General features: G+C 50.0%; 1 protein-coding gene across 1 annotated transcript in view; it reads right to left on the bottom strand.

Moving 5' to 3' along the window:
* Positions 1 to 18,999, bottom strand: part of PPP5C (protein phosphatase 5 catalytic subunit) — a 33,097-nt gene extending 14,098 nt beyond the window's left edge. Inside the window, exons 1-7 of the mRNA XM_079985575.1 lie at positions 18,839 to 18,999; positions 12,394 to 12,635; positions 10,382 to 10,529; positions 7,217 to 7,338; positions 4,141 to 4,206; positions 2,311 to 2,409; positions 765 to 870 (exon numbers count right to left, since the gene is read on the bottom strand). Of these exons, the coding sequence (XP_079841701.1) occupies positions 765 to 870; positions 2,311 to 2,409; positions 4,141 to 4,206; positions 7,217 to 7,338; positions 10,382 to 10,529; positions 12,394 to 12,635; positions 18,839 to 18,971 (916 nt within the window). The 5' untranslated portion in view covers positions 18,972 to 18,999. The remainder of the gene's footprint in view (positions 1 to 764; positions 871 to 2,310; positions 2,410 to 4,140; positions 4,207 to 7,216; positions 7,339 to 10,381; positions 10,530 to 12,393; positions 12,636 to 18,838) is intronic.
* Between the last annotated feature and the right edge of the window lie 3,765 nt (positions 19,000 to 22,764).

Here is a 22,764-nt window from a genome sequence, read left to right as displayed (position 1 = left end):
GTTGAATGAGGGCCATTGGCCTCTCCACCCTACCTGCGTTTCCCCACAGATGGCATTCAGCAGCATGATGCCTTTGGGAGGGAAAAGGGAGCACCAAGGTCCCCCAAGAACGAAACAAAGCTGAGAAGCTAGAGCCACTCCCTTGCCCTGGAGAGACACACAATCTCAAGAGAAAAGCGTCAGGGATGCTCTCAGCAAGCAGCTCAGGAATGCGGGTTCGTTACACTAAAAGCTCATCACGGAAAGCCATAGGGTGGCATGGGAGGAGTGCCAGGCTTTTAAAGTCATATACGTGGGGCAGGGCGAGTGGCAAGAGGTTTCTAAAAGCATTTGATAAAGGCAGGAGGAGGATTCAAATCACAAGAAACAAGATTCTGACTTCTGAATACCAGATGCTGGAAACCACAGCAGAGGAGAAGAAGAGGAGGAGTTTGGATTTGATATCCCGCCTTTCACTCCCCTTCAGGAGTCTCAAAGCGGCTAACATTCTCCTTTCCCTTCCTCCCCCACAACAAACACTCTGTGAGGTGAGTGGGGCTGAGAGACTTCAGAGAAGTGTGACTGGCCCAAGGTCACCCAGCAGCTGCATGTGGAGGAGCGGGGAAGCGAACCCGGTTCACCAGATTACGAGTCCACCGCTCTTAGCCACTACACCACACGGGCTCAAATCCCGCTTGCGGTCATCCGACAGGTATTTGGCTGGGCAGATGCTGGACTAGATGGGCCAATGGCCTGATCCGGCAGGGCTCTTCTGATGCTCTTACCTCGAAGTAGGTGGAAATGATCTGGATATAGCAGCTTAAAACCGAAGAGCGTCAGGATCACCTCCACGGAGAAGGAGCCACGATCAACAAAGTCCCCGTTGAATATCTGTGGTGGGGAAGCAGCTGTGCTCAAGGGAAAAAACCGTAAAAGGCAGCCTTTCCATGGCAGGTACATGTGGATTTCACGCCCCCGCCCTGTGATTCCTTCTTGTCATCTGATGCATCTCTTCCCCCAAAAATGCCAGGCCTTGTCTAGAGTTCTTGGGAGGGCCAGCAAGACAGGTAAACACAAACTCAAGGATAGATTGCCGTGATGGGGGCAGAGGGTGACAATGAAAGCAGGCGTCAAACGTGGCTTCAGAAGAGCTCAGGGAGCAATGACAGAAGCAGGTAAACGTTGCTATGCAAGGATCCTGCCCTCAGAGCAAAAAGACAAAATGAAAGGCAGGGAGGAGAGAGGTTCACCTGGAAGAAGTTCCAGAACATTCCAGCTCCTGTGGTTCTAGGGAGGTTCTGAAAACAAGCTCCGAAAGCATGACCCTAGGCATCTTTACACAGAAGTAAGTCCCATGATGGGACGCAGCTGGCACTGTGGGTTAAACCACAGAACCTAGGGCTTGCCAATCAGAAGGTCGGCGGTTCGAACCCCCGCGACAGGGTGAGCTCCTGTTGTTCGGTCCCTGCTCCTGCCAACCTAGCAGTTCGAAAGCACGTCAAAGTGCAAGTAGATAAATAGGTACCACTCCGGCGGGAAGGTAAATGGCGTTTCCGTGCGCTGCTCTAGTTCGCCAGAAGCGGCTTAGTCATGTTGGCCGCATGACCCGGAAGCTGTACACCGGCTCCCTCGGCCAATAAAGTGAGATGAGCGCCACAACCCCAGAGTGGGTCACGACTGGACCTAATGGTCAGGGGTTCCTTTACCTTTACCTTTACTAAAAGTGGCTTAAAGCAAGTAACAGCCACTGGAATCGGCCTGGCCCTGAAAAAACACAGGCGTCAAAGAGGTGTGTCTTCAGCATCTGCCAAAAGCTATATAGTGAAGATGCCAGACGCGCTTCCAGGGTGGGTGTGTGGGTGGAAGTCACACAACTTAGGGGCTGCTGCAGAGAAGGCCCTCACCTGGGCCACCACACACACGCACACACCCCTTGAAATTTTGGGGGTTTCTGAAAGTTACCAAGATGGCTCCCTCTGCTGATCTTAGCACCCGAGAAAAGGTCTGCAGGGAAAGTGGCAGCCTCCAAGAACTTTTCCCCAGATAAATTCAGGTGCGCAAAGAAGTTCTACAAATTGGCCTACAATTTTCCCGGCTGGAATGAAGTGTTTGCCCCCAGCAGGCCGGGTCCCTCACATCTAGATGTGCGGAGAAGGGGGAATTGCTGGAAGTCCTTGCTCCCCATGTCTCCTGCCATTTCTCCCTTTCTGAAGTCCGTCTATCTGTCCCCTGCCAGGAACCCACCAGCGCAGTTCCCTTTCCACCCAAGGAGGAGGAGAAACAGATGAACAAGGCCTACAGCGGCCCTGGAGGAGCGGCAAGAAAGGATACATATGGATTCGTTTCCGACGGCAGCCCGTTCAATTCAAATATATTCAGGAGGTCGTAATACTGTCCGTGGGTGTCTCCGCAAACAGTTATTTTCTCTGTCTGGAACAAAAATGAAGCAGGGTGGTGGTGGGGAGGCAGAATAAGACAACAGAGGGAAGAGGCGTGAAGCTCAGCCAGATAATGCTTATTTATAACCAACTATTTTGGGATGCTTCTCCTCCTCCCACTCTTTGGATTTCCCCACACAAGACATCACGGTCTATCCCACAAGAAGGAATCTACGCAGGGCGCTATAGGGCTGGCGTGGTGAGCCTGCGCAGAGGTGCCCTGCTCCAGAGGTTGCTGGACTCCGACCATTGGCCATGCTGGCCAGGGCTGAGGAGAGCTGGGAATCCAACAGTGCCTGAAAAGCCCAGGAGACTCCCAGCCCCTGCTTTAAAGGGATGGGTTGTCCGCACAATTTGCAGGCGGTGTACGCCAACCCAGACTCCTTTAACCGTTCTGGCCTCCTTTGCAGAATGACAGCGCTGCAAATCTGCTGGCAAACCCCCAAAAGAGCCCTAGGCTCTCATGATTATTCCCAGTACAGTGGTGCCTCGCAAGACGAAATTAATCCGTTCCACGAGTCTCTTCGTCTTGCGGTTTTTTCGTCTTGCGAAGCACGGCTATTAGCGGCTTAGCGGCTATTAACGGCTTAGCGGCTATTAACGGCTTAGCGGCTTTAAGAAAAAGGAAACAAACTCGCAAGAACTCGCAAGACGTTTCGTCTTGCGAAGCAAGCCCATAGGGAAATTCGTCTTGCGAAGCACCTCAAAAAACGGAAAACTCTTTCGTCTAGCGAGTTTTTCGTCTTGCGAGTTTTTCGTCTCGCGGGGCACCACTGTATCTCCTAGGAAGGAACAGCAGAGGTGACAGCAATAAGCAATCTGAGCCTGTAACGTGGATAAACTTTTGTGCTGCCGTGGTGGCTCATGGGGACAGCAGTCACAAAGCAAGGCATGGCTGCACTCTGTCTGTGTGTGTTTGTGTGTGTGTGTGTGTGTGTGTGTGTGTGTGTGTAGCGAGAGAGATTGAGAGATCACTTGGGGATCCGTGATCTCTCTCAGAATCCCCATACTCTCAAGCTAATGGAACGTTAAAAGTCCTTAAGGATGGCATGCAGCACAAACACTTTTGAAAGAATGACTGTTCAAGGAGTTCTGAAAAACTGGAGATCTATTTGCAGAATGGATCTCCCAGGCCTTGATGGAAAAATAGTAAGACTGCAGGTGATTTTCAGATTATTTTGACTGGTTTTATGTCTTATGCAATGACTGAAGAAGGCATGGTTACTGCCCTGCACATCTACAGAGCAGTATTCTGGAGTGGAGTTTTTTTTGACAGCTCCCTGTCTGAGGAACTTCTTTGGAGATACAGTGGACGCTCAGGTTGCGAACGTGATCCGTGCGGAAGGCACGTTCGCAACCTGCAGCGCCGCATCTGCACACGCGTGGGTTGCAATTTGGTATTCTGCTCATGCGCAAAGCGTGATTTAGTGCTTCTGCGCATGTGCTGAAACCTGGAAGTAACCTATTCTGGTACTTCCGGGTTCAGCGCAGTGCGCAACCTGAAAACACACGACCTGAAGCGTCTGTAACCCAAGGTATGACTGTATTATTCTTTGTATGTTTTCCCTTCTGGTTTGAATTTTTTATGTTATTTAAAAATCAATAAATAACATAAATTGTCCCCCAAATGGGGAGTTCTGAGAAGAAGAAAATTGTCAAGGAGGGAGGCAACAGACCTGCAGCTTTCAATTTAAGTGTTGTGGGAGCACAGAGAGACACGCACCTCTTTTAACGTCGTTTCTACTAGGGTGGGGAGTTTTGATAGCACCTCTTTCACTTGCACCAAGATCTGCAAGGAGGAAGAGAGAAGTCAGTCAGAGAGAGAGAGAGAGAGAGAGAAAGAGAGCAAATAGAGGCACGGTGGCAGAGAAGAAAGATGAATGCAAATTATTATTACACATATATGTCAGCATCGCCCTTGAGCCAGTGCCACCAACTGGACTCATCCCCTTCAGCCCCAACTGGGCTAGGCGAGCTGGGGTAGCACTTCCAGAGACCACCTTCTGCACAGGAACAGATCAAAGTGCTGTGGAGTCACAGCTTAGAGTTGTGAGCACCGGATTCACTTCAACAATAAGACAGTCGTCGCACAGCAGAGTATAGCAGAGCATAAACGACTCGGAGAGCAGCTCTGTAGAATATCTTCTTTATTCTATCTACAACTATAATACACAACTATATGCAGAGCTAAACGAGGTCTAAACGAAAAATGCTGAACTGCAATGAGTGTCTGCGGCTGCTCTTAGCAGCAACCTTATCTATACAGAGATCACACACAGTCTCTCTCTAACACTCAGTCTCTCTCTCTCTCTCATGTGAGGCTGGAACGGAATAAGTAGAGAGCAGAAACCGCCCCCTCCTCTCTGGAGAATCAGCAGAGAACATCAGCAGATTCTTGGATATGGGAGGGGTGAAATCTCCTCAATATACACTACCTTTCTTCCAAGGAGTTCAATCATGCGGCGTACATGATTCTCCCTCTCCACGTTTTATCCAAACGACAGCCCTGTGAGGGTGGCTAGGCTGAGAGGCAGCGACTGACCCAGAGTCATCCAGGGAGCTTCAGGAACAGTGGGGATCTGAACCCTGGTCTCACAAGCCGTCTAACCCAATGGTTCTCAAATGTTTTTCCTCTGGGCCAGAGTGGCTGGGGCAACACAGCCAGATGGGTAGGGTACTACTACTACATAATAAAAGTTTGCTTGCGCCACACTTGCTTGCGGCCTAGGACCCACGTACCTACGGGACCGCCTCTCCTGGTAGGCCCCGCGGAGGACCTTAAGGTCCACAAATGACAACACCTTGGAGGTCCCAAGTCGCAAGGTGGTTAGATTGGTCTCAACTAGGGGCAGGGCCTTTTCAGTACTGGCCCCGACTTGGTGGAACGCTCTGTCACAAGAGACCAGGGCCCTGCGGGACTTGACATCTTTCCGCAGGGCCTGCAAGACAGAGCTGTTCCACCTGGCCTTTGGTTTGGACTCAGTCTGACCCTTATGTTCCCCTCCCCTTATGGTTTTGATCTATGGGCTACTATTAAAATGAGGCTACACTTTAAATTGCATTTTAACCTGTATTTTAAATTGGGGTTTTTCCCCTATTATGTTTTTACTGTAATTTTACTGGTGTTTGCCGCCCTGAGCCCGGCTCTGGGCGGGGAGGGCGGAGTATAAATAATTTTTTATTATTATTAAATCTTAAATTGATAAGAAATACATTGGAGAACAAGAAGAAACAACTCCTAGCAGTGCTCAGTTCTGAAAATATCTCTATCCATATTCTGCAAAAAAATCAAAAAATTACACTATCCTATACTACACTGAAATGTTTAAATGTTTCTTTAGATTGTCCTTGAATCTTCCCACCATCCTCACCTTCCACACCCTTTGAGAACCACTATTCTAACCACTATTCTAACCGTCTAAGGGACGCAGGTGGCGCTAAGGGACGCAGGTGGCGCTGTGGGTTAAAGCCTCAGCGCCTAGGGCTTGCCGATCGAAAGGTCGGCGGTTCGAATCCCTGCGGCGGGGTGCGCTCCCACTGCTCGGTCCCAGCGCCTGCCAACCTAGCAGTTCGAAAGCACCTCCGGGTGCAAGTAGATAAATAGGGACCGCTTACCAGCGGGAAGGTAAACGGCGTTTCCGTGTGCGGCTCTGGCTCTGGCTCTGGCCAGAGCAGCGATGTCACGCTGGCCACGTGACCCGGAAGTGTCTCCGGACAGCGCTGGCCCCTGGCCTCTTAAGTGAGATGGGCGCACAACCCCAGAGTCTGTCAAGACTGGCCCGTACGGGCAGGGGTACCTTTACCTTTTACCTTTATTCTAACCACTACACCAAGGGGGGACGGGATGGGGAAGAAGAGTCGAGGCTTCCAATGGGTATGGCTTGGATTAGCTTAGATCAACCTTTGCCATTCTCTTGCCCTCCAGAGGTTTTGGACTACAACTCCTATCATCCCCGGCCAGGACTGCTGAGAGCTGACCTAGGACAGGGCCTTCTCCGTAGCTGTTCCCCATTGGTAGGATGCCCTCCCTAGTAAGGTGCGCCTGTCTCCCTCATTAATGTCATCCAGGAAGAATCGAAAAACATTTCTGTTCACTCGGGCATTTGTGGGCTGAAAGATACCATTTCTAACCCTGAAATTATTAGCTGGGAGTATATGCGCAACTGTTTTTAAATGTCCTTAATGATTTGAAAAGCCTGTTCTGCTGCCTGCCATCCTGGCCTCCTTTGGAAGAGCAGGGGATGAATTTAAATAAACACGTACTTGGCGGAAACGTCACGTGACTGTGGTCCACAAGTGCCAATGGCCTGCTGCAGTATGTACTGTGCATGAGATATGCCTTCAATAACAGGCAGGTTGCAATGATCCCCTTAGAGCAGGCATGTCCAACTCCCAAGAGATCTACAGTGGTACCTCGGGTTAAGTACTTAATTCGTTCCGGAGGTCTGTTCTTAACTTGAAACTGTTCTTAACCTGAATCACCACTTTAGCTAATGGGGCCTCCTGCTGCCACTGTGCCGCTGGAGCACGATTTCTGTTCTTATCCTGAAGCAAAGTTCTTAACCTGAAGCACTATTTCTGGGTTAGCGGAGTGTGTAACCTGAAGCGTATGTAACCCGAGGTACCACTGTACCAGGATCAGCTGGGGATCTACCACTAGATCGCGATCTACTGGTTGGACATCCCTGCCTTAAACCTCTTGCAGCTCCATGCCATAGCATAGAGAACCCAGCGTTTCTGCAGCCCTGGGCTCTCAAGGGAGGAAGAAGAGGAGGAGGAGGAGGAGGAGGAGGAGTTACCTGATAGGCACATTTCCTGTGGAGCTTCTTTTGATCCTTGTACCACTGCATTAATTCCTTCATGAATGCAAGCGTCACTTTCCCGTTGTCCAGCTTCGGGCCACTGTACTCGTCCTCAATGGCTGGGGAAGCAGGAAGATGGAAGTGAGTGGAGGGGCAGAACACAAACACAAGGCCAGCCTAGCATCACACGGGGGCAGGGGGCATAGCTGTCAAGCGTCCCTTATTTGGCGGGACAGTCCCTTATCCCAGCGCCATGTCCCACTGCTGTCCCTTATTGATGACGTCCCTTAAATAAGCTACTGAAGGTAATGGGGCCCTTTCTATGTCCAGCTGTCCTTTGTCAACAACAAATTGTTGCTGGTTTTTTTGTGTTGAATATATGCCATATGGTAATTTATGGACCTAATAGGTATCTAAAGCCATTTGCACGCAACAAAATCTGTATTTTATCAAAGTAATTGTTGATCCCTTATTTTGGCTGCTGATCCCTTATTTTCGAGGCTGCTGGTCCCTTATTTTCAAATCTGTAAGTTGACAGCTATAGCTGGGGGGGGGGGAGTCCGCCGGCACCCCAAGCGACCACCCAGGTAACACCCACTGCATTACAGGTAAGCAACTGCGGGCTCAATACCTTTCACCCCTTGCCTTTCACTAATGGCTTCATCCCAAGCTGCCCCGGGAGCCTTTTTCCTTCTGGCAGAAGAGATTTTAAAAGTTCCAAGTAGACAAAGCTGGGCACCCCATCGCCCTCCCTCATTGCTTTACCAGTTTTCCAGAGTGTGGGCAGGACACCTGATCCCCAGAAACAACCACAGAAATGTAGAGTTGGAGGGGTCTGTGAGGATCATCTTTTGTCCAAAGCGGGGTTCAAACCCACGACCCTGAAATCATGCTCTACCAACTGTTTGCCCGAGATGGAGGCAGGCAAGTGTCTGCGTGTTCACCTCAGAACAGTACCGTTTCTGCAAAACCAAAGTGTCTTGCCAGGGTTCCCTTCCTGTAATTGAAAAGCCTGCCACTGCCTTTCCGCTAATTGGGCTGAACTGCCAAACTCGAAGGACAGCAATAAGAAATAAGCTTTGAATGCAGAATCCACAGACGTCCAGGATGAAAGCGTGCGGTGGCTTAGTCCAGACAGTGAGATTAAGGGACGCAGCTCGTGCCAGCAGCTGGCCCGCAGAGGAGAAGACCAGTCTATTTATTTTTCCTGATTAAGCCTCTCCACGCCAGGGACCTATTTATGATCAGAGATCTTGATCTATTTCGGGCGCTGGCAGAAAAACCTTGGCGCAGCCTCCCGTGCGAAATGGCATTAGTCACCAGCCTGAGGATGGCAGGGCTCCCTCGGAAAGGAGGGATGCTGGGATGAGGAGGTGGTGCTGCCCGGCGATGGCAGCGGCCCCCAATCCAGACCATAACAAGCAGGGGTCCAAACTAGCTAAAAAGGGGTTCCATCCAACAGAAGCTTGAAGTGGCTGCAAGCAGCAACCTTAGCCTTGCACCAAAGCAGAGACCTCCTCATTGCCTTTGCTTTTTTTACTTCTAACAAGCCTGATCTCTTTCCCTCTGGTCCTTATCTCAAGCCTCTCTTGAAACCTCTTTCAGACAGTGTTCTAGTCCCCAGGATTTCCGAGTGAAAAGATCAGTAATGGCAGATTCTTTGGCCAGTACGTTTCCGAGCACAATTCAAAGTGTTGGTGCTGACCTTTAAAGCCCTAAACGGTCTCGGTCCAGTATACCTGAAGGTGCGTCTCCACCTCCATCGTTCTGCCCGGAAACCGAGGTCCAGCGCCGAGGGCCTTCTGGCGGTTCCCTCACTACAAAAAGCCAAGTTACAGGGAACCAGGCAGAGGGCTTTCTCGGTAGTGGCGCCCGCCCTGTGGAACGCCCTCCCACCAGATGTCAAAGAGAAAAATAACTACCAAACTTTTAGAAGACATCTGAAGGCAGCCCTGTTTAGGGAAGCTTTTAATGTTTAATAGGTTATTATATTTTAGTGTTCTGTTGGAAGCCGCCCAGAGTGGCTGGGGAAACCCAGCCAGATGGGCAGGGTATAAATAATAAATTTATTATTATTATTATTATTATTATTATTATTATTATTATTATTACTACTATATTTGGCCTGCCATAACCTATTTTTTCTCCTGCAGTTTCTGCCAGGGGTGAAGGCAGTGGGCCTCTTCTCAAGCACATCCACTATTTACTCGAGGTGTCAGGGACTGAGTGGAGGAGGAGGAGCGGTTGGAGGCACCAGCAGGAAAACCCCCAAGGGAAATTCCAGAGGAGGATGGCTCAGAGCCTTGGGATACTGAAGAAACAACAGGGTTTAGTGAGCAGGAGGAACCCGTGACAGGGAGCAGTTCAGACTCTGAGGCTGAAGCAGAGGAGAGGGGGTCAAGAGGCTGCTGGAGAATTCAGGGAGTCTCCCCCTCCTGCTGCGACAAGAATGCACAGAATAATGAAGAGGACAGAAGAGAGATCAGAGGTGCGCAGACACAGTTTGAGACTGCTTGGGAAACGTCCGGGAGAGGAGGAGCCTTAGAGTGGGTGGAAGGCAGGAACCTTCAGAGCAGTTGCCAGGACTGAAGGTTCCTGCCTTCCACCCACTCTAAGCACCTCTGATTTTGTGCATAGCAGATATGCAGAGACTCCCGAGCACAGGAAGTTTGAGAACCACTGGGCTCGAGTCCAGCAGTTAAAAGATCTACTCTAGCACACAGCCTTGGGAAGAAACTGGAGACAAGCAATTAAGAACAGGGAGCACAGGAGACGATGCATACGGTCATGAGCCGTGCCCCAAATCAGAGACTACACAAAGCATGCTGGGTAATTGGGCCCTGTGGCACATCTTTCAGGCCATCAGAGGGCTTGTTCCTGCCTCTTCCAGCCCTCTCTTGGCCTGTGATCATTACTATGAGGGTTTGGTCTCCGCACAGAGCATGTTAAAAGACCTGTCAGAACGGCTGATGCCTGAAACTTTAGCAATGGGGTACTGATTAGAGCCTCGCTGAAGATGTCTCATGTGGATTAGCAGGAAGCTTGGAAATTCCCCTCTGTGTTTCAGCTGCACTTCGAGCACCTTGCCCCAGTCAGGTCGCAGTCAACCCCCCCAGTATCCACTGTAACAGCTTCCCCCTGCCACATCCTCTATGAACTCACTCATGTTCTCTATGTCCAGGGAGTCAACCACAGACCGCTTGTGCTCATCACTGGCGATGGCCCGCTCAAAAGCCTTTTGCTTCACAATCTTATTGCACTCCTGATACTTCATCTTAGCATCCTTGTCGTTTGGCTTCACCTTGACAACCTGTGGGCAGAGGAGGGAATTTATATATATTCATCATCTACAAGTTGGGAATCTCGTAAATTCAGGCCTGAGCCTTTGTGTGCAACACCAATTTCTCAAAATGCGGTTTTAAGCGGATAACAATTTTATTATGCTGTATTACAATTATTACTGTGTATTTACAAGATATTGTAAACTGTCCTGAAATGTGGCCTATGAAGTCAGGTAATAAACAAGCTACTTTGACATGTTTCTCTCCTCTTTTTGCTCTCCATCACAAAAAACCTACAATGTCCTCACATGCACTATGTTGGCACACGGAGCTGTATCCATTTTTTGCCGCATCTGCTCCATTTCTTGCCGAAACCTTTCCAACCAACAACACGCAGCTCCCCTTGCCCATAGGCCTTGTCTGCCACACACTCTTAAAAACTTATGAGCAAATATAATGCTTATGAACATTCCTGAGCCACTGAGCTACTGGATAAAGGTAAAGGTAAAGAGACCCCTGACCATTAGGTCCAGTCGTGGCCGACTCTGGGGTTGTGGCGCTCATCTCCCTTTATTGGCCAAGGGAGCCGGCATACAGCTTCCGGGTCTTGTGGCCAGCATGACTAAGCCGCTTCTGGCGATCCAGAGCAGCGCACGGAAACACCGTTGACCTTCCCGCCGGAGTGATACCTATTTATCTACTTGCACTTTGACGTGCTTTTGAACGGCTAGGTTGGCAGGAGCAGGAACCGAGCAACAGGAGCTCACCCTGTCACGGGGATTTGAACCACCGACCGTCTGATCGGCAAGTCCGCGTCCCCCGAGCTACTGGATAGGGTGGGCTTATATCACTCTGCTGAAACTGGAAGCCATCTACATTTACCTCGGGGTTTTGCCTCTCCCCACTCTTAGCACCTCTGAGGGGATAAATTGACAGAGCATTCCCCACCCCAAAACCCCTGCATATTCTGTCCTTAACCTGATATTCCTTTCGTCTCTGACCACTGTCAAGGCTGGGGACACGGGTGGCGCTGTGGTCTAAACCACTGAGCCTCTTGGGCTTGCCGATCAGAAGGTCGGTGGTTTGAATCCCCGCAATGGGATGAGCTCCCATTGCTCTGTCCCAGCTCTTGCCAACCTAGCAGTTTGAAAGCATGCCAATGCAAGTAGATAAATAGGTACTGCTGCAGCGGGAAGGTAAACAACGTTTCCGTGTGCTCTGGTTTCCATCACGGTGTTCCGTTGCACCAGAAGCGGTTTAGTCCTGCTGGCCACATGACCCAGAAAGCTATTTGTGGACAAATGCTGGCTCCCTCGGCCTGAAAGTGAGATGAGCGCCGCAACCACATAGTCGCCTCTGACTGAACTTAACTGTCCAGGGGTCTTTTACCTTTTATTGTCAGAGCTCCACAAAGCCAATTGCTGGGTGGCCAATCGCAATCACCCTTCCCCATCTTGCCCAGAACAATAATGCCATCCGAAATGAAGGGGTGTGTGTGTGTGTGTGTGTGTGTGTGTTTGGACATGTGTCTTCTCTAACTCTGTCCTGGAGCTTGGAGAACATGGAACATCAGGAATCTGCTATGTTGCTCAAAAGAGGTTCCTTTGTTACTTTGCCACACTCTCGTGCGAATGAGAGAAGGACACACTCCTCCCACAAGTCTTCTGTCTGAGTAACGGGACTGGGGAGAGGAACAGGGTCGTGGTGGTGATGGTCTGGCATCGTCCACAAATAATGGCTGGCTAGAAAGCCGAGCCAAGATTTGTGGACTTCTGAGGAATTATTCAAAGCTGACGCTGGCTTCGCAATCTTAGCCCAGTGTGAAGCAACACCCCCCCCCGCCATTGCGCCAACCCTAGATGCTCAAGAGGAGAAAGCCGCCACCCTGCTTACCGTCTCATAGTCCCGCAAGGCTGCCTTGAACTTGCCCAGGGCCATGTTGCTGGTGGCCCGCCTGTAATAGCCTTTGATGTACTTCTTGTCCAGCTCGATGGACTTGGTGGCATCGGCCAGGGCGTAGCCATAGCATTCCGTCCGCAAGTAGGCCAGGCTCCGGTTGCCATAGTAGATGGCGTTGCTGGGGTTCAGTTCAATGGCCTGGGTGTAATACTTCACGGCGTTCTCATAGTCCTTTGCTGGGAGAAGAGGGGAGGACAGGCAGGAAACGGCTGTTATTAGGGAGCCATTGCATGCTGCCAGAAGCACCCCTTTGGCTACGGAGCCCGGAGGTGCAACTAAACAGACGCCAAGCTTTTATTAGTTCATTAAATTTCCAATACTGCCATGACAGGGCGCTTTAAAATATAAAAGCACCAAAATGCACAACAAAGCAACAAACAAAAACTGTTATTCACACAAGGAAGAGAAGGAAGGCGAGGTGTGAGAAGCTAATCCGTGGAAGGCTCACCTGTGCCGTTTACACGCAGGAGTGGGCTATGCACAAAATCAGAGAGCTGAAAGGGACCTTGAGGGTCATCTAGTCCAACCCCCTGCAATGCAGGGATCTCAACCGTACCGGACCCTGCTTTGCTTTGCATGAGTATGTCTAAACTGCTTTTAAAGTCATCAGAGTTGGCATGAAGAGGACAAAGAGACTGGGGAAAAGCAGGTCGGGATATCCCAGAGTTCTCCTCTCTTCTGTCAAGAGGAAGCAACATTCCTCCATGACAGGAAGAGGCACCCTGGGAAGGGGGACCTAACTCTGGTGCAATTCACTTAAATGTTCAAGCAGAAAGGCACACAGTGCATATAGCTCAGTCGGTAGAGCCTGAGACTCTCAGGGCTGTGGGTTCGAGCCCCACGTTGGGCAAAAGATTTTTGCATCGCAGGGGGTTAGACTAGACTAGACTAGACGGTTCCTTCCAATTCTATGATTCTTCTATAAAGAAGAATCCACATTTTAGCTCCCTTCTGGTGTTACCTTCTTGGCCAGCGAAAGACATTGACCTCAGCCTGAACATGACCCAAGGTCACCTCTAGATGATACGTTAATAGCTTAGACCAGCTTCCTCCAAGCTGCTGGCCTCCAGATGGGAGTATCAGGTTGGTGGAAGCTGGTTTAGACCAAGATGATAGCTGTATGGTAAGCAGACACATGTCTGTGCAGCCGCTTCCTTTCCTACACAAGCCCCGAGGCACCTATGAACAACAACAACCACCCTGTTCCTTATTGCCTAAGAATCAGAAACACAAATGCAGATCCACAGGTGCTCCATTCATCATGTGTTTCCGCTGTTCCTATTATGTCCACCCCACAGACTTTCCCTCCCCACACTGCAATGCTGGTAAGATGGACTATTGGCTACTCCCAAAGTGCAGAGGTGGGTGGGTCTTTGGGGGGAGCATTCCCCAATTCAGCTTCACTATAAACCTCCACAGCTTCAGCCCCTCCCTCTTGCATGAATGTAACCTCAGTTTCTTTGCCCTCGCCCATCTCAAAGCAGCCCCCAGACATGGTTTTAGGGTTCCCACAACCCGATCTGAGATGGACAAGAAAGGCATAGCTGCGTGTTATCGGCACGCTGGTGAAATGGAAGCCCAAACCTTTGGATGACTCCCCTCTGTGGTTCCATGTAGATGTCAGAGCGCGGGGGACGATACAGACCCCCTGGAACGCTGTAAGCTAAGGGGCAAAAAGCAGGAGCTCTCCCTCACAATCATCTGGGCATGCCCGTCCAGGAAGGAGCAAAACCACCAAAGAGCCTCTGAAGTCTAGCCAGAACAGACAATCCAGGCAGATACCAACGATAGTGGTATCAAAAGGAGCTGAGGTTCAGGAAAATTAACAGAGCAGCACTCCTCACTCCATCCTCCTGGCCCACTCTCAGGTGTAAAGTCATCCGCTGGCAAAGTAAGCCTTCTTCTGTCTCATAACTGGGCCTGAAGCCAGACTGCAAAGGATCCAGGTCATCAGTGCCCTCTTAAGGCTGAACAACCGTCCTCAGGCCCCCTCCAGACAGAAAGGGGGATGAGACTGATCCACCACGTCTAAGCCACAAACCTGGGGAGCTGTAAAACGCCAACGGATGCAGAGCTTTGGACAGCACCGCAAGCAGCGTACCAACTTCCTGTGCCCAAAACACGCTAGTTAAAAGCATCTCCTTGCTTTGCTTTTCCGCTTACAGCCTGGAAAGGTCTTCAGCTGGGCACTCCATACAGAGGGGCGCTGGTTCCCCTTCCTCAAACAGGTCTCAACGTAGGGTGGGACAGCCTTTTCTATTGCTCTCTCCATCGCAAAGGCAACCAGGACCCAATCCTGCCCCCAGAGCTTATTTTTCCTTTAAAATCTTTTTTAACCATGCACACGAATACCTAGGAGCAAGTCCCACTGGGTGCATGCGTAGGAAGGAGCTGTTAAACAGACCTTGGAGGCCCAATGAAATTATGGAAGGATCATAGAATCATAGAATCATAGAGTTGGAAGAGACCACAAGGGCCATCGAGTCCAACCCCCTGCCAAGCAGGAAACACCATCAGAGCACTCCTGACATATGGTTGTCAAGCCTCTGCTTAAAGACCTCCAAAGAAGGAGACTCCACCACACTTCTTGGCAGCAAATTCCACTGTCGAACAGCTCTTACTGTCAGGAAGTTCTTCCTAATGTTTAGGTGGAATCTTTTTTCTTGTAGTTTGGAACCATTGCTCCGTGTCCGCTTCTCTGGAGCAGCAGAAAACAACCTTTCTCCCTCCTCTATGTGACATCCTTTTATATATTTGAACATGGCTATCATATCACCCCTTAACCTCCTCTTCTCCAGGCTAAACCTGCCCAGCTCCCTTAGCCGTTCCTCATAAGGCATCGTTTCCAGGCCTTTGACCATTTTGGTTGCCCTCCTCTGGACACGTTCCAGTTTGTCCGTGTCCTTCTTGAACTGTGGTGCCCAGAACTGGACACAGGACTCCAGGTGAGGTCTGACCAGAGCAGAATACAGTGGCACTATTACTTCCCTTGATCTAGATGCTATACTCCTATTGATGCAGCCCAGAATTGCATTGGCTTTTTTAGCTGCCGCGTCACACTGTGAAAGGAAATGACTCCTGTCTCTTGGGGCAGCTAGGAGAGGACATTCTCATTGACAATAATACTCCTCTTTAAATAAGCTCTTCTGCTTACTTGCTTAAGAATGCTGGAGAGACCAGCCAATAGTCAATATCAATAGTCAAGATGCCATCGAGAAATCTCAATGTGGTCACAAATAGACCCATGCAAGCCACAAAATGAACCTAGAGCCCAGCTAATTTCTAACACTGCCAATGCGGTTTACTTCTGAGTAGACAGGACTGTGCCATTAAACAACTTTCTGTACCCAGAATCAGGGTGATAGAGTGACAAAATGGAAAGGTTCCTGTAAACCTTTAACAGATATTTTAGCAAGAAGCAAAGATTCTGATTTGCCTTAAGGATTTAAAGTTAGAACTTGGGTAGAAATAACGCTAGACTGACGACACAATCAAATTTCCCCCAACAAATTACAAGATATGCGTTTTATGTATGCAATGCCAGTGAGGACAGAAACCAAGAGTACATTATGGCTCTGCTGAACTGAAATAACCAAACATGTGAATGTGGGGCAAGTTACCGCAACTTATTTGACAAAATATAAAGAGACAGAATTACTCCAGAAAATAGAGAGAAATGTGCACATTTCCATATATGTGAAGCTGCCCTCATTTGTCTCCATGGATCCGTAGACGCCAGAATTACGAGGCTATAAAAACATCTTGTTTCAGGGCATGAGTCAACATCACAGGGGATTAAAGGAGAAACATGTTCTGAAAGTTGGCAGAGGTTCTACCAAATGCAACAGAGTCCAAGAGGCCTGGATTGTTTAATTACAGAGTTGGTCATCATGTGACCCGAGGGCACAACGAAAGGTTAAGCATCAAGGCAGAAAAGCCTCCCAAATCCATCTTTAAGAGCCTGGTGTCAAGGAAGGTGTTGGAGGCTTAAGAACAAGAGCTGATAGAGGCCTACTTGAAGGAAACCCCATTCTGCCATATCCCAAAATGGGAAGATGGACCAAGTCAGATCATTGGTCTATGTAGCCCAGTCTTGGTTGGCAATGGCAATCCAGGATTTCAGGCAGGAGACATTCCCAGACTCACCTGGATTTAACCTGGCAGCTTCTGCATGCCAAGCAGATGTTCTACACCTGAGCTATCACACTTGCTCGAATAATCTGGGTCACTCCTTTACACTCTCCTAAACAGCACACCTCCACCACTTACTCAGCCAAAATTTCCCCATTCATCTTAGATTCAACCCTCCTAAGAAAGTTATTGGGGAGAAAAGCTCTTCAACAAGGCCATCTACTTCCTCACTGGGTGCTGTGGATCCAGCCTGCTGTTCAGCAATGCAAAAACTCTGCAAATCTGCTGCCACCTCCAGAGATTAGGATCCCTTTGAATGCTAATCCTGCAAATTGATCACAATGCTTCCCACCCCTGAATAGATCATTCTAGTGGACAGACCGTGTGTCATGGGATGGAAAGTAGAAAGTCTACTTGCTTGCAACTAATAGCTTTAATGTAACAGGGAGGAAGGAAGACCATTAACCTGTAATTCGCCTGGCGTTTTTTCTACCTAGGAGACATCAATAACCCAAGTATGGCTAATTTCACACGTTCAAGTCACAGAGAGTTATTTGTTCCCTTGCGGGAAGCAAGGGAAGTGGTGGCTGCCCAGCTGTCCAGCACATCTCACCTTTAACTCCCCATGTGAAGCACATACTTCTGCACATGTTTCTCCAATATGACATGGTCCCCTCAACTACCCTTCTTCTCCCCCATGGAACCACAGATAACCCACCAACAACCCTAAAAAAAAAACCTTCCAAGAAACCCACTGTAGGCAGAGCTGTGTTCCCATAAGTCACTCTGCTCCAAGAGGACTCTTCTTCCTTCCAAGCCAAAATTAAGTCCTTTGCTTTGCTGCAATATCCAATGGGTTCCAATTACAAACATGGTTGACTCCAACTGAAGACTGGAAAGCGCCATTTGACAGCAGGAGCTTATTCCACAGCAGAATAATGTACTTCAGAAGGTGATAGGCTCCCTTTTACTGCAAGTTTCTAAGGCAGGAGCTGTCTGGCTTCCTATCAGGGGCAGCCGAATTCGCCGCTCAGCCAAAGGGGTTGAGCTGGATGACCTTTGGGATCCTTCCCAATACAGTGGTGCCCCGCAAGACGAATGCCTCGCTAGACGAAAGGGTTTTCCGTTTTGGAGGTGCTTCGCCTTCAGATGTCTTCTAAATGTCAGGTAGTTGTTTTTCTCTTTGACATCTGGTGGGAGGGCGTTCCACAGGGCGGGCGCCACTACTGAGAAGGCCCTCTGCCTGGTTCCCTGTAACTTGGCTTCTCGCAGGGAGGGAACTGCCAGAAGGCTCTCGGCGCTGGATCTCAGTGTCCGGGCAGAACGCTGGGGGTGGATACACTCCTTCAGAGCAGAGGCACTCAGATTATGAGCTCTGGACTAGGACCAGGGTTCAAATCCCCATTTGGTCAGGAAGCTCACTGGGTATGACCTTGGGGTCCAGTGGCAGCCTCTCAGCCTGACCTACCTAACAGAGTTGTTGTTGGGGTTCAACGGAAAGTGTGGCAGGGTGAAGGGGAGGAGCCATGCAGATTACTTTGAGCTCTTTGGAGAAGGCAGGAAATTAATGCAATAAACAAATAATATTTTTGTTATTATTAATGCTCCCCCTCATTAGTCCTCTCTCATGCAACAAGCCCCCATGGGTGGCACAGGAGGCCCCTCCCTCACTCCACCCCCCCATCTCTTTCCCCACATTGTTGTTGTTGTTGAGTCGTTTAGTCGTGTCCGACTCTTTGTGACCCCCTGGACCAGAGCACACCAGGCCCTCCTGTCTTCCACTGCCTCCCGCAGTTTGGTCAAACTCATGCTGGCAGCTTCGAGAACACTGTCCACCCATCTCGTCCTCTGTGGTCCCCTTCTCCTTGTGCCCTCCATCTTTCCCAACATCAGGGTCTTTTCCAGGGAGTCTTCTCTTCTCATGAGGTGGCCAAAGTCTTGGAGCCTCAGCTTCAGGATCTGTCCTTCCAGTGAGCACTCAGGGCTGATTTCCTTCAGAATGGTTTGATTTCCCCACATTGGGACCCCCTGACTCTAATCAAAAAGCCCCCTCCCCACAAGCAGCCCAGCCCTCCCACTGGCCACCTCTTCACTCAGATGCCCCTCATTAGCTCCTCCCCTCTGACAAACCCCGCCCCCTTTCCACGGCTCCTCCCCTCCTGACTCCGCCCCATTTCCTCCCGGCTCCTCCCCCTCCAGGTGCCCCGCCCCCTTCCCCTCACGGCTCCTCCTCCCTGCCGGCCGCTACCTTTGAAGAAGTCGTTGGCCTGCGTCTTGAGGGCCTCGGCCCGCTCCAGCGCCCCCGGCTCGCCCTCCTGAGGCGGCCGCCCGGAGCTCCCGCCGCCGCCGCCGCCGTTCTCCGCCCGCTCTCCCTCCGCCATCGCCGCCGGGCCGTAAAGCGAGCCGCCCTGACAACCAGCGAGCAAAGGGAGGAGGGGGAGAGAGAGCCCACCAGCCGTCAAGCGCGGCGGTCGCAAACAGGCACCTAGAGGGAAAAGAGCGCGGAGCGGGGGGCGGAGCTGACGGGGACGTCACTTGACTGACGTGCGGAGGAAAAGGTTCGGCGCCCATGCGCAGAACCGAAGTTGGGAGGAATCCTGGTGGTTTCCCTTCTCTCGCGCCGAGGAGGCGGGGCCTGAGCGACCACAGAGAGGGGAGCGGAGGGGATTCCTGCCTCATACCCCGGCCTAGAGCGTCCTCCAGGGCGAATGGAGGCGGAGCCAGCGCCGTGATAGGCCGGCAGCCTAAGGAGGCGTTATGCGATTGGCTGCGGCGGTGCCCGGCGAGCCACGATTGGTTGCTTTGTTAGGATAGGCCGGCTTCGAGAGCGAGGCGGAATATCATTGGCCCATGCCTATTCGCAGCTGGCAGGGGACGGCCTGTCGTCCTCTGAGCGCGTCACATGCGTTGGAACACAGCGGAGGGGGAGGATCAGTGCAAAGAGGGAGATCCTGCGGAACGACGTTGATGCATGCGGGGGAATCTAAATCATAAATCGGACTCTGTTTTTTTATTGGAGAAAACCTTCGTCCTAAAGGATTCCACAGCAGCGTACAAAATATGTATTGTGTTGCTTTATTGTTATAGCAATATATTCAGATCATTTTTAATACTATATATTAATATCTATTAGGCATATATCTATTATTATATTCGATAGCAATATCTATATATTATAAAGATATAGATATCTATATAATATATATATATTTTTCCCAGTAGTGATGTATGGAAGTGAGAGCTGGACCATAAAGAAGGCCAATCGCCGAAGAATGGATGCTTTTGAATTCTGGTGCTGGAGGAGACTTGAGAGTCCCATGGACTGCAAGAAGATCAAACCTCTCCATTCTGAAGGAAATCAGCCCTGAGTGCTCACTGGAAGGACAGATCCTGAAGCTGAGGCTCCAATACTTTGGCCACCTCATGAGAAGAGAACACTCCCTGGAGAATACCCTGATGTTGGGAAAGATGGAGGGCACAAGGAGAAGGGGACGACAGGACGAGATGGTGGGACAGTGTTCTTGAAGCTAGCAGCATGAGTTTGACCAAACTGCGGGAGGCAGTGGAAGACAGGAGTGCCTGGAGTGCTCCGGTCCAGGGGGGTCACGAAGAGTCAGACATGACTAAGCAACTAAACAACAACAATAGATATCTAATATATATTAAGTATATCGCTATAATAACAGTAAAGCAACACAATGTGATTAAAATGTAGTAAGAACAGCACCTCCACTGTTTGTCCAAGTTGGTGGCCGTCACAAGTTCATTCTGTTGATGAAGTATGTGTTCTGTGACACATACATTTATTTCCACAGCTGTTAAATCATGCGAGGGGGGAAACCGAACGGTAAAAATACATAAAAGTAGGGCAGATCTTGTAGCCTCCAGGACTCAAGGTGAAAATTGCAAACTAATTAAGTTCTGCCAAGTATTAAGCTCCACCTAAGGCTGCGTACACCCCAAATATATGAAGCACATGGCCTCCCCCAAAGAATCCTGGAAACTACAATTCCCAGCTCCATTAACAAACGATAGTGTAGGCAGCCTTATCCAGGATGGAGAATGACCGGTTCTGCTGTTTGTAAGGGCAGAGGAATGTGGTCAGCTGCAAGAATGGACTAACGACAAGTGAAGAATCAACTGGACATTCAGTAAGAGATGATGCGGCTATGGAAGGAAATGATTGACATGTTTGCAACAGAAGCGGGAAACCTGATTTTAAGAAATTGTATTAAAGTAATCCCAAACAGGAATTAAGATTGCCAGAAGAAATATCAACAACCTCAGATATGCAGATGACACAACCTTGATGGCAGAAAGTGAGGAGGAATTAAACAAAAGTGAGGAGAGTGAGGAGGAGGACTAAACATCAGGAAGAACGTTCTGACAGTAAGAGCTGTTTGACAGTGGAAAAGTCTCCCTCGGGAAGGTTGTGAACTGTCCTTCCTTGCAGGTTTTTGAGCAGAGGTTGGGTGGCCATCTGTCCTGGCTGCTTTAGCTGGGATTCCTGCATTACAGGGGGTTGGACTAGATGACCCTTAGGGGTCCCTTCCAACTCTACAATTCTATGGTTCCTTAGAAGAACCTGTTTCAAAAGAGCACTGGCTGGGTTGTATGCTGCAGCCAGACACTCTCAAGGCCAGGATCAACCCCCCAGCCCCCACTGCATTCAATGACAGTTGCTCTGGTTCAGTTTCTAATGACCCAGTGACTCATTTCCCTTCCTCTGCCTTCCCAAAGCAGGATTTAGATCTGAGCCAGACATGAACCGTGCAGTTACAGAATGTCAAAGCAGACTTCCAGAGTCCCGCACACCAGCCCCACCCCAAAGGGCTGGCGACAGCTTCTGCATCTGTTTATGGTGACGTCATACTTGGAAAATTATGCATCATACTGCTAGCATGTGCTGTTTTGAAAACTGTGGTGGAATATGGGATAGACGGTGAGAATGCCATGTGTTTAACCACAAATCCTACCCCTGCCCCACCCCGTGGTATGCAGGCTGAGACCCTACCTGCCTGCAGACTGTCTCGCCAGAGTGGTGCATGCTCTAGTTATCTCCCGCTTGGACTACTGCAATGCGCTCTACATGGGGCTACCTTTGAAGGTGACCCGGAAACTGCAATTAATCCAGAATGTGGCAGCTAGACTGGTGACTGGGAGTGACCGCTGAGACCACATAACACCGGTCCTAAAAGACCTTCATTGGCTCCCAGTACATTTCTGAGCACAATTCAAAGTGTTGGTGCTGACCTCTAAAGCCCTCAACGGCCTCGGTCCTGTATACCTGAAGGAGTGTCTCCACCCCCATCATTCTGCCCAGACGCTGAGGTCCAGCGCCGAGGGCCTTCTGGCGGTTCCCTCGCTGCGAGAAGCAAGGTTACAGGGAACCAAGTAGAGGGCCTTCTCGGTAGTGGCGCCTGCCCTGTGGAATGCCCTCCCACCAGATGTCAAGGCAATAAACAACTACAGTGGTACCTCGGGTTACATACGCTTCAGGTTACAGACTCCGGAAACCCAGAAATATTACCTCGGGTTAAGAACTTTATTTCAGAATAAGAACAGAAATCGTGCTCCAGTGGCGCGGCAGCAGCGGGAGGCCCCATTAGCTTGTTTTTCCCTTGTTTTTCAGCGTTTTGTTTTGTTTTTTATTATTTTTACTTGTTCTGAGTATGTCTGGTCGGGCAAGAAAGATTTACAGCAGGCAGGAACTTCTGAAGGTCGGGTTACAGTGTGTACAAGCTGTAAGAGCTGATTATTTAGATCTATCATCTATCAACTGTCATCAACTGTCAGCCAAGATGGCGGTGCGCACAGACGCTGTGGCTTAGTGCTCTCCCTTTGTTTTTCAGCGTTTTGTTTTTGTTTATTTTTACTTGTTCTGAGTATGTCTGGCCGGGCAAGAAAGATTTACAGCAGGCAGGAACTTCTGAAGGTCGGGTTACAGTGTGAACAAGCTGTAAGAGCTGATTATTTTCGCCCAGATACCGTTCCTGTGGGAGTAGCCAGGCCACCGGGCTCTCCATGGATTACTATGCCTCCAGGGAGGAGGCGAAGGCGGCGTAGAGACAGGAGGCAAAGGAGGGGTTGTCGGGCCGGCGTCCTGGTAAGATTGCAGAGGAGTCCATCTAAACCACCACTCCCTAGCATATTTCTTGCTAATGTGAGATCTCT

This window comes from Podarcis cretensis (assembly GCF_951804945.1).
Source record: "Podarcis cretensis genome assembly, chromosome: 8".
In the NCBI taxonomy this organism is placed as follows: domain Eukaryota; kingdom Metazoa; phylum Chordata; class Lepidosauria; order Squamata; family Lacertidae; genus Podarcis; species Podarcis cretensis.
This window is presented reverse-complemented; position numbering and strand designations above follow the sequence as displayed.